Genomic DNA, 12,587 nt, shown 5'->3' with positions numbered 1-12,587 from the left:
ATTGATCCACTTAGTGAAGGCAATACCATTTTGTTCAGCAAGCTGCTAAGCAGTTCAATCCACCCTCTGTTAAAGAAGATGGATTTACTCAGACTTCTGTGTGTGCCAAGTGATACCTGAGTGAAGCATCACAAGCACTGCAAGAAGTAGCAACTATTGTTACTGAAAAAAAATCCAACCCCCATTCTCATCTCTTCAAGTGGGACGTACATCTTTCAGTTTGCCACAGATCTTCTACATTGCTAGTTTGAATCACTCTTTCTGCTTCTCAGAATTTAGGCTGCCTGAAAGCCTATCAACATCTAGTTGTCATATGAGCTTCGGCTTCTATCAGCATCATTTATTATTTGTATTACAGCAGCACCAAAAGACACCAATGAGGAACAGGGCCCCATTGTGCTAGGTGCTGTACAAACACAAAGCAAAAGATGGCCCCTACCCCAAAAAGCTCAGTCTAACGAACTGTAATATCAGTTGCAAATAAGGACCTAGAGAAACACCTGCTTTCATCACTATACAAGCGCACCACATTAGGATCCACAAGTGCAACATACATGGTCCAGATCTGCAAAGTGCTGAGGATCCTCATGAGAAACGCAGTCAAATGGAGCATAGCAAGCTCAGCACCTATTACGAAGAACTCAGCCCCTTTCAGGATCCCTTCAACTTAATGTGTTTGAGGCCATCATCGGTATTTTAGGATAGTGAACCTGAAGCCATTAGAAAAACAAGGAGTATTTTGTGTGACTGCTGTCATGGCAGATAGAAAACACAAAGAATCTATTGCTCAAAAGCTGTAATGAGATGATGCATGGACTAATGAGAGAAAAATAATCATGATTTTTTTGATGATTTAAAAACTCACATCATAAAAAATAAACTAGTGTTTTACAACACATGCCAGAATGAGTCACCTTAGCTCTTATGTATCCAGATATCACAATTCTAGTGTCATATGCCGATTGATGGACAATGACACACTCTATCAAGCATTACAGGCTTGATTTTAGAGGTGCTGAGCAGCCACAGCTCCCAATGCCCTGTTCCTTTTAAGAAAGAGATACACAGATATAACTTTAAGAGTTTCCATGACTGTATGTGGAATCCATATGTACAAAGCTAGAACACACTTGTAAGACCAGGATGTTAACATGGAATTATCTTTATTTTAGGCAGCAGTTGCCAAATCCTGCTTCTACCTTTCCTTAAGCAAGTAGTCCCCCTGCAGGCAATGAGACCGCAAGCAGGAATGAGATTACCAGTATCTGACTCTATACTGGGATAATATAAATTAATTATTGCAATTAATCTTCTTTGTTACATTGGCATTACGTGATGTGACATGGTCCAGCTCGCAATTCACTTACAAGTTAAAAGTTTCCGGATTTCTGACGGTCTTCCAAGAAAGAACACCACCACGAAGGCTACTTATCTTGGCCAGATCACATCCCTTTTTCATATTCCAAACTCCATGCTGATATTACAGCAAGGCTGAGGTGTTCAGGGTTTAACGGATGGAAGCATGTAAGGCCATTAATATTTAATTTTTATTTAAACTGGAAGCTAGAAGATTAAACTATACATGGTTTTACCACCAAAAGAAGCAGACACCAAGAAAGGATTCCATAGGAATTAAAGAGAATTGACACACACACACAGTTTTAGGCCACATTCATCCCTGGGATAAAACTTGGCTGACATTAACTGTATTACTTCAGGGATGACTTTAGCCTACTGATTTTATCAACTGGCCCCCTCCATTTCAGGCATACATTTTAATAAGATTAAAAGTTGCTTCCAAAACTATTAAAATAAGAGGAAAATACAGAGAAGCCATAAATTTAACACAGACAACTAACTGTACATGGCAACGAGTATAAGCTGAGCAGTTCTGGGCTGATTCTGATGCAAGTTGGGTACGTTGTCTAAAGATAAAGTAGATCAAACCCTGTAATAGACTGTACACTTTAAGAAATAACCTTTAACATATAGTTCAAACATGAGGGTGATTCGATTTTACAATTAAACTAACAGTGTTGTAAATTTGCACTTTCTTGTAGTTGGCAAGCCCATAACTGATGGGAGCCTGCAGAATCTGATAGCCCGAGATAAACTGAATGGTAGCCATTCTAACCAATCAGTTAGTCAACGAATGTTGGAAAAATGTAATATCACTTGTTTCTGCAAGAGAGCAATCAAACCTTTTGTGGCAAATTCATCTCTGGTGTAACTTTACTGATGTCTGTGGCGTTTCACGAAGGATTAACATGGCCCATCGATAAGACATAGGTCCACTGGAAGCTAGAAGATTAAACTATACATGGTTTTACCACCAAAAGAAGCAGACACCACTCCTTTAAAAATACAGAATTAAAATAGGTAAAGCTTTAAATACTTAACAGGAACAGAATGAGCCATACAAGCATAGTGTACCTTACCATGGGTGTGAGAGAGTGCATGTGTGCGTGCGTGTACACAAGAGAGAGAGACAGACATATGTATGTTGTGTACTCCTCATTCCTTCACTTGTAGCAAGTAAGCTAATAGCTTCATATACTTACATCTCCATCTAGTGGCCTCTGATCATCACAATCCCTGGTTGGGCTGATGTCCTGTCTCATCACCCAGATGGGTTCTTTTGGTTCATCTGGGGTGTAAGGAGAACGAATGGTCCTTGTCTTCACTTCCTCAATAGCCTCTTTAATATCTTTAATAGCCAGAGATATCGCATCCCTTTTTTCCTTGCTGTATCTCTGCACGGACTCTCCTGAGTTGACTGTGGGCTTGGAGCCAGCTGGGAGCTGACCATTGCTCTCGAGAGTCCCACTACCGGGAGTATGGGCACATTCCAAGTTCTGTTCTGCTTCTGGCATATCTTCAGCGGCCTTGTCCAGGCTCTGAGAACTCATGCTCTGTTTGACCTCAGCCACAATTTGATCAATATCTTCCTCTTGTTCGTAACTATCCATCCTTGGATAGGGAGCAAATTCCGCCTCCTTCTCAGGGCTGTCAGACTCTCCATCGGACCGTTCATCGTAGTGGTGAAGGCGGGCACCCAGAGCTTCCTTGCGATAGTTGTCAGCTTCCTCCCTCTCCTGCTCATAGAGCCGTAGACCCTCCCTGACATCCAGGTCAGGTGTATCTCCTATCTCCTCATACACGTGCTCCTGCAGTCCATAGTCAGCGTAGGGCTCAGCATACTGTTCGTCCTCCCCTCGGTGGAAGAGCCCGTGAGTGTAGACATATCCCGAGTAGGCAGCATTCATGGCTTCCTCGTGTTCAATGGAGTGAAAGTGTAAGTGGTTAGGTAGAGTTCGGGTCTGAAGGGCCTCAGCATGCTCTGCCTCGGCATTTTCTGTGTACTCTTCAGATTCAGGTCTATACTGCACTGCATAGGCGCTCTCATCCTCATTTTCCTGAACTCTGTCTGTGTCATAGCCATCCTCTGCTGTGGCTATGACATCCCCTTCAGCAGTATCAGTGTGATTGTGGAAGCCACTCTCAGTACTGGCTGACCGAGCCAGCATCCCCTCCTCCTCCTGCCCAGACTGTCCTTCTTGGCTGCCATTGGCATGTCTCGGGTAATAAGCAGCATACTGCTGCTGCTCCTCCTCCACCTCAGAGTGCTCCAGGTCAGCCTCCACTGACTCGTTCACCTCTCCGTTCGCTGGCTCGTCATTCACCTTCCCCTCAGGTGGTCCCTCCAAATGGTTCATGGCCAGGTCTGGAATGTAGGCCACTTATTCTATTGACATTTTGTCTACCGAGGCTGGAAAGAAAGAAGAAAAGAAAGTTGATTATACAGTACCACGGTGATTACAAAGTCATGTGATTTGATATATAATGTTGTGGCAACAAAAGGCATCTCTTCTTCTCCAGCAGACACATACACGGCCTTCTTGGCTCCAGAGTCAGTGGATGGTAATGCAGACGGTCTACACCAGCATCATACACCTGAACTGTGGTTCATGACCCCAGGGGAACTGTAGAATTTACATTTTTATAGATGTATTCTATGGGAAAGAATTTCATCTCAGATACACCACTGTAAAAATTTATTAATTCTAGTTATTGCAATGTAATTACATTGGTGCAAGTCTGCAGTATCTGAAACCAAAATCTGACCCTTCAGATGCAAAAATGGGAAGTTTTCTGTTTTTATTACATATAGCACCGAAGCACAGCTCTATCTTCTGTGTTCTGTTAGACGAACAAATTCTATCGTTGTTCAAAGAGTGAGAGCATGCGCTCACAGCGTACGTAGCACACTGGCAGTCAGCATGTTTGCCAGCTCTCCCAATGTTTTGTCTCAATTTTATGTGGGTTTTTTAGGAATTTTTTTAAGACTGCACTTGATCTGCTGCTGTCCTGTAGCTTTCTTGTCAACTTTTGCTCATATTCCATATGGCTGCCATCTCCCACTGCTTTCAACAGGAGAGAAACAAGGCTGTCTTCAGTGAAGATTGCTGGCCCCTGTTCTCAATACATGGTGTGAGTGACAGCGAGGGGACAGGGAAGTACTGTAAGTGTGTAGGATGTGGTGATCTGGACAGTGATGGGATAGCAGGAGGGTAGGGCAATGTGAAAGGCAGAAGAGAAAGAGAGATGAACAGGGAAATGTGGGGAGGAGAAGGACAGTGAGAACAGCAAGAAGGCAGAGGAACATGAGGAGGCATAGAGGGAGGAAGTCTAACAAGAAACAAAATATTATGGGGAGCAAAGACAGAAAATATGAGGGGGCAGAAGTATGAAAAGAAAGGGAGGAAAAATGTGAGGGACATTTGAATCTAAGGGGCAGATGGATGAAAGAGGAGACTGAAGTAGAATATGTACAAGGGAAGAGGGCAGGAGGGTGAGAGAGAGCATCAGGGGACAGAGAAGCATGAGAATGATAGGGGAAGAGGATGAGGAGAAAAAGAATGACCATTCCTCCAACTCAGAGTTTAGAAAAGTTGCTTGTGATGGTGAGAGCCAAGGCTCAGCAGCCTCGAGCGCCACTTTCGGTTCATGTCTTATGTTCCTAAAAGCTCATGCTCCAGAGCTTCAGCCAACCGCCTGCAGGGGTCAAGAATAGATTTCCGCCCTCCCGCACCCTCAGTGTATTCTGGGGTTTTTTTGGTCGCCTTCCTCTGAAGCATCCAATATGGCCTTGGCTGGAGATGGGACATTGGATGGGGTGGGCCAGTGTTCTGAGGTGGGACCAAGCATTCTCTCTCTCAGGTGCTGGCTGGCTGGTTCTTGTTCACATGCTCATGGTCTAACCGATCATCATATGTGAGGTTGGGAAGCAATTTTCCCCAGGTCTGATTGACAGTGACCTTGGATTTGGATTTTTGTGTGTGCCTTTTTCTGCAGCATGGTATGTGGGTCACTTGCCGATGTTAATCTAACTTAATTAATTCCTTCTCATTGCAGGGGCCTTAGGCACTGGTGCACCTCAGTCCCTCCTATTCTCTCCCTATGGTACAGAACAGTGTTGTCTCCTGTAGGCTGTAATACTTGGTCTAATTTTGGTTATTGGGTTTAGTGTACAGGTGTTTGGTGGTGGTGGCCTGTGATATACATGAGATCTGATCTGGAGGTCCCTTCTGGCCTTAAACTCTATGACACTATGAGAGGGGTAAGTGGGGTCCCTGTCCTGGTTAGGAGTTAAGGAGCTTAAAACTCAGAAGGCAGACCAAAAGACAAAGCAATATTTTTCAGTATGATTCATGATCTTTAAGCATTTTGTAACTGGCAATATTTCACCAGATGCTGGCCCCTGCCGCGACCAGTCTGGCAGCATAAGCCAGCTTTGTGGCTCGTTTAGTTAGCTCTCAATGATTCATGGCCCTATGCCAGCCCATCCACCATTTCTCTGGCCTGGTGGCATTTTGGGCAGCTCTTGTGGCCACAGGGGAAATTGGAGCAGTTAACTTGTGCTAGCGTATAAAAGGGCCCCCAAACCAGTCCCAGAAATGGAAAGGCATAAAGGGAGCATATCACCTTTGAACACCATTCTCTCTCCCTTGGGTGCTGTACCAAGCAGAGCCCAGTGAGTCAAACCAAATGGGGACTGTGGCAATGTAAACAACACAAGGATTCTGCTACACTGCAGTATTCTAGTCTCAGTGTATTTTCTAAAATAAGGAGTGGTCTTAATTAAATCCATAACCATGACACTTGCCATATGAAGCCATACATCACATTTTCATTTCATGGATTATTTTTGTGCCAAACGCACACAATCACATAATTACTAGAGAGGCCCGCAAATAAATAATAAATAACTATTCAGAGCCCAGAAAAGGGGAGGGGGAGGGGAGGAGAGGAAGACGCTCACAAGAATGCAGCCTAAGGGGGAAAGATGCCCATTAGCCAGAACATTTGTAATTTGAAGGTACTATAAATGTGTGTCAGATATCAATAAAAATATTTCACACACATATAATGTAGAATTTGTGCCAAATGTACTGAAGCCGGTGCATGTGTCTCAAAGTGGGAACCTAAAAGATAAGGCACCCAAAAAATTAGCCATTTGAAAAAGAATCTTGGCCCTGATCTTCGGACAGACTTTCTACCACCAGAGTTTATGCCAGTGTAAGGCCTGAGCGAATCTAGCATGTTGTCTTCAGCCTCCAATGTGTGTTGCTTCTACTTTAAAGAATAAGTTTAATGTTAAGTTATAATATAATTGCAAACTAATTGTTAAATAGCAATTTGTAAAGAAATCATGTGAAACGTGGTTGAGCAGGTGAAGATACCACATACAAAAATAACCCCATTTCGTCCAAAAGAATTTTAAACACAGCAGAAAAAGAAAAATACACCACGCAAGACACTTTTTCATTAGAAATATTAGAAAATGCAGGAGTGTTAGTCAAAAGTATGTGAACAAGAATCCTCCAGTGGCAAAGGAATGTATTTTCCATGTATGATTTCTATGAATCTAGGACAGAAAAATCTGTAAAACACAGAGAATTAGATCCACATTAGTCAAGGAAACGTGAAATTGATAATGGACATCTTTCCGTCTTAACCATGGATACAAAATAACTCTAATGAAACTGCTTCACGCTTTTGAAAATATCACCTGAAGTTTTAACCTAACTCTGCTCTTTTTGAGTCAATGGAACAACTGTCACTTATTTCAATGGGAACAGAGGAAGGCCAACACTAAGTGGTTTTGAAAACACCCCCCTTAATCTGTAGATTTCAAAGTGCTTTAACAAATGTGAGTATGTCATACAGAAAAAGTTAGTGAATTAGGTCCCTTTTTCATCTACTCCTGTTTCAAGTGGAGTAGATCAAAGCTCACTAGGAAACTTTTAGTGTGCAACAGAAGGATCCAGATGGACAGTTAGTGCACGGCCGACTAACGCAAGGTAGACTTACTCCCAGTTTGCTGCATGCTGTTTGTCTACACAGGCCCTCAGACAATATCTAATAACTGACTTCCATTTTAAATGCACACAGTCCAAATCAATTTCAATATTCTGGGGTACACCAGACAGAATCACTGACAGGTGCAGCTATAAGAAACAGCAATTATTTAAAAAATACAAAATATCACTTGAAATGTTGTTATAGGCCATTCTGAGGCCCCAAAATTTTGCTTTTGTGAAATGGAGATTTCTGAAGTGAAGCTTGTGAAACTGTGTTTTGATATAAAAAATCGATCTTCAGAATAAAATTTCATATGTTGAAATTTTGAAAGCTTTCATTTCACGCAAACATATGACTGTTTTTGACTGAAAGTGATTTTTCGCTCAAAAACGGTCCCATTTTCACTGAAAAACTCATGGCATTTATTGATTTTATTTGCTTTGCAAAATTATCTCAGTTTTCCCCAAGTAAAAAGAAATATGGAAACCACAAACGTAAAGCTTTTTAAAATTTAATCGTGAATATTTCACAGGGTCTTACTGACAAAAACAGCAGCTTGGGAGTAACATTTTCAAAAATAAGTAAGTTACTTCGGAGCTCAAGCCTCACTGGCTTTCAGTGCGACTTAGGCTTCTAAGTCACTTAGGCCCTTTTGAAAATGTTACCCTAGGTCCTTAGCTCAGAACTTAATTCAAGCCAACACAGAAAGTCACTTTTGGTGGCTAGAGGGCACAGTGAATAATCAGATTTCTGGTGCCAGCAACAAGTTTCTCCCCATGCTGATACAAGCCGTTCTGATTGTTCTCATTAGGTTCCCACAAGAAAAAAACTTCACCTCCAGACACCCACTTTAAGTGAAATGCCACAGTGTTACAGGACAGGAGAGAAGAGAAGCAACAGAGGTCCCACGGCCCTGGAAATAAAGACATGCTATACTCCTGAAAAATGCAACAGTCTCACATTAATTACCCAGAGGAGCAGCTGTGCTCTAATAATCAGGTGCATATGGGAAAGTGCTTCCTAAGCACTCCTAGCTCTGCACTCAAACCCTGATGGATGGATTTGTCTCCGTAACAGAGAAATCAGAGTTTGATTGCTGGTGCAACTGGTTTCTCACTGAAGGTTAAGCTATGTTCTCAACTGTAAAACGAAAAAATTAACGAATAAATCTCTACACATTTTTAAAGCATTTGGATGTTTCAAAGAGAGATTGTGATAAAACTCCAGTTTAGCGCTCTGCTATTTTATATAAAAGAATTTAAAAAAAAAAACAAAAACAACAGCATTGATACACTTAAAACTAAAGGGTGTGCTGTCATCTCAATTCAAGGTAACGTCAATCAAAATGCTAATGACAGCAACAAATGAACCGAGAAAAGAACAGAACCCCAAATGGCCACGTAAAAATATTTCAATACCTGCATTTTTAATCCTTTCTTCCATCACACACACAAACAAGTGGCATAGAAGCATTTTGCTCTATAGTAAACATGGCTTTCCTTCAATTCAGGATTACTTTCATGAGAGCTCTCAGTTTGATATTTAAAACAGCCCTTTTTCGCTCGTTTGAAGCTACACTGAATCTGCCCATACATCCTCCCTCTCATGAGGATAGTTATTGATTAAATGGAATCAAGAATTTATACACCCGCTCCCATGTGCTCCCCCCACTGTGAATGATGAAAAACTACCTGGGTTCAGTGCATTGAGGTTTTGCATATTAATAAGCTTGTTTCCACCACAGATATTCACATGCTTGTATTATTAAATGTTTTCACTTGTAGCACAGAAAATGTAATCATTCAATGGACCTATTTCTCAATGTGTCTCACAGGAGAAGTGGTTTAGTGCACTAGCCTGGCTGAGTTTGCAGGTAAATAGGACTTTGGTATTTCTAAGATTAGCTCCTTTTAGTGCATATTTATCCAGAACCACAAATCACGCTATCCCAGGAAGGACCCTGGACTGGAAGAGCATGGATGTTAGAACTCAGGAGCAAGGTAAATTCGCCCAGATGCCCAGGGAATTTTGCAAAGCAGCTGCCTGATTTCTGCTAGGCTCCAGCAGTATCATCAGTCCTTCACTTTCATAAGCAACAAAATTCATCATCTTCCACAAAAGACAGATATTTTGAAAAAAGGATCAGTTTCTTCAACAAGACAGTTTTACATTGTATTATGCCCTTTAGTGCAATGGAAGTTTTACTTATATAATTTGCTTTAAAAAAAACAACCAAAAAAAAACCTGTTTATTTTTTAACCAGGAATGTAGCTATTTAAAAGTATGTCAGTGTGTTTCATCACCTCTGGAGAACACAAAATATTTCTTTAACAGGACTATTCCTTCAATGAGTTTTTTTTTTACTTTCCTTTCCTTTTTCAAAAGGGGGTTCACTTGTATTTATCACCAAAATGAAGGTAATTCACTGGCTGAGAATTTTATAGTATCTGCAATGACTCCTTTGATGGAATTCTAATGAGTTTTTCCTCTACTGTTGGGTAACCTCTCTCTCACCTCAAATGACTACCTATTTGGGAAACCTGATTGCTTTCTCCTTCTGTGTGACAGGTCAATAAGACGATAAAAGGGATCACTTCCCAAAGATACCTGAAGTAAGCCTGTGGAAATTTGACCCCATTCACCATGTGTCAAAAACATAGCAACCTAGAAATGCATCCACCATAATAATTATTCCATTTTAAAAACTTAGTTTGAGAACATTGAGGCTGCACAGTTATGCACCTAAAGGTCAGAAAATGATAAAGTAAAGTAAAGGTTGCACATGCAAAATTTAAGTGGCTGTGCACATAAAGTTTTCCACAAGAGCTGGGGAGCGCCTGGAACATGTTAAATCCAGAACTTATATTTCTCTACATTGTGGAAAACCTAAGGCAGGGCACAAAGTTTTCTGTGCTAACCAGTCTTCTGCCTCAATGGCTCCCACCCAAATCCACTAGCTTCCCTCAGTTCCTGGGGCTCAATCTCCTCTTTTCTGTTTTTTTCCCCATCAGCTTCTCTTCTGGACCGGAGTAGAGGAAGAGCTTAAACCATTCCCTCCCCACTGATGAGTAGGAAAACTTTATTGGGTCACTGTCATCAATTGCTGCAGAATGTAAGTTTCAATTGGAAAAATAAAAAAAAAAAGTTTCTGTGGACTCTGACACAATGACAAATAAATGGGGAACAAGAAAAGGAGAAACAGGTGCAGGAAAGGAGGAAACACACACTGAAAACAAGGCAGGTAGAGATGTACCAAGATCAGTTATAGGGAAAAGAAAAGAATTAAAAATGGAGTAGAGAAAGAAAGGGAAGAAAAGGTGAAAAAAAAGGAAAAGAGATGTCGTAAGTTAGATTTTAAGTATGTATTAAATAGAAGGTTAATTGACTGTTATAATTAAATGCACTAACACAAAAGTAATACAGAACTGGTTTATGCCTTAAAAATTGCAGAGGGCTTGCTGGCACATGTACATTTAATCATGACTATCAGGTTTAGACCATAGGCTAGTAGGTAAATTATTCATGTCCTGTGCAGGAACCCTCTTTTCCAAAGGCTGAAACAGTGAAATCCTGGCCCTTTTAAAGTTTTGCCACTGACATCAATAGGGTCAGGATTTCACACAGAGGCTAAGTGACTCCTTGACTCAGATCATATGCACCACAGACTTCCTTAGCTGTGAACTTTACAAGCATAGGAAGACCCCACTCAAAATGTACTATGCACACATTGAGAGTGGTTTTCACTAGTCATAACTGAAATCAAAACCAGTTTTCATCAGAGCACTTAAAGGTGGTACTTCTCAGTGAATGCTGTTTTCCTGCCAAATTTCAGTTTTTATCCTCAGTGATTTGGGGCTGCAAAGCTCTTGATAAGATTATGGAAAAAGTGCATTTTCTTATACACTCAGCTCACTCAAAAACAGGTGACCTATTTTTGCTCAGAACTTTCTGAGAAGAGTCATCTTTGGGCAAGCACTGAAAATGTCATTAAATTATAATGAAAAGAGGCAGGAACCAATTACGCAACCTTAACTACAGAGGTTATTCCCACTATTATCTGTGCATGCATGCGTGTGTATAAAATATGTACTTGCTGTCAATGTTATTCCTTCATGAATCCTAAAACAAATAAAAAAACCACCTGTAATTTTTTTTAAAACAGAGAGCACTTTAAATGCACATAACCCTGCGCATTAATTTTCCTGACACATTTACCAATTATAAGACAGCTCTGCCCTCCTCCTACTAGACTCTGCAGTCATAATGTTAATCCTGACTGACCTCAGTCATTGCACACTTTCCATGGAAACCGAAGGGTGTTGCAACACCTAGTGAGAGTGGTATAATGGTCCTTATCTGAGACAGCATTACTGCCAAAATCGGACTCTGATGACTAGTACACGATCAGTGTTTTGGCAAAGCTCTCATTAACTTCAATGGGACCATGTTTTCACTTCATGTCTTAACTTCACAGGGAGGCAGGGACACACACACACACACACCTCTGAATACACAAAAAGGAGACAAAATTTGGCAGTGGAATATTCAAAAGATATATGGACGAATGATCCTTCAAATAGCGAGCTATTTGAATGAATCCATACAGGCCTAAATTGGTACATGCATGAGAGAAAAGCATAGCAAAATCTGGCCGTTCCCACAGGAAGGTAAGCTGGTATCTGGGCCTAGTTAATGACTGGTAATTTCCACATAGATAATATGGTATACACTGTATTCATAGCTACTGAGATCAATATACAATAACAAGAAAGTGAATTGTACCGGCTGCACTGAATTGGGAGTGAATTGAACTATTTGTAACATACATGTAAATGTTTCAAAACACAAACTGCACTTAAAATTCCATTTCCCCACTCATTCTAAGTCTATTTTGACTGTAACCAGGGTATAAAATTCCATGGTGGGAAAGGTTACTTCCAGTGATAAGATTTAGCAGCAGAGTCCCTAGAGAACGTGTCACATGCTAACCCTTAATTAAAGGGAATTTAAATTGAATTCCAGGCTTCAAATTTAAAAATGACTGCTTAGACCTACTCCTAAAGTCTTGTTTTGTTTGTTATAATGCTCGTTCAAATGAAAACAGCATGAGTCACCCATCCCTGCTCTGTAGTGCAGAATTGTCAGGATTACATCTGCGGTGGATAATGCAGTTCCTGGGTTTCATCATGTTTGTACCAACTAGCATTTTTCACAATCGGTTT

The 12,587-nt window shown here is 40.9% G+C and overlaps 1 protein-coding gene across 3 annotated transcripts in view; it reads right to left on the bottom strand.

Moving 5' to 3' along the window:
* The window catches only part of APBA1 (amyloid beta precursor protein binding family A member 1), a 143,860-nt gene that overhangs the window by 47,313 nt on the left and 83,960 nt on the right, over nt 1-12,587 (bottom strand). For all 3 annotated transcript variants that reach the window (XM_074953269.1, XM_074953271.1, XM_074953270.1), the window contains exon 2: nt 2,562-3,769. In XM_074953269.1, the coding sequence (XP_074809370.1) occupies nt 2,562-3,716 (1,155 nt within the window). In that variant the 5' untranslated portion in view covers nt 3,717-3,769. The remainder of the gene's footprint in view (nt 1-2,561; nt 3,770-12,587) is intronic.

This window comes from Natator depressus, chromosome 5, assembly GCF_965152275.1.
Source record: "Natator depressus isolate rNatDep1 chromosome 5, rNatDep2.hap1, whole genome shotgun sequence".
NCBI lineage: Eukaryota > Metazoa > Chordata > Testudines > Cheloniidae > Natator > Natator depressus.
The sequence above is the reverse complement of the archived record's forward strand: the minus strand, read 5'-3'. Positions and strand labels throughout refer to the sequence as shown.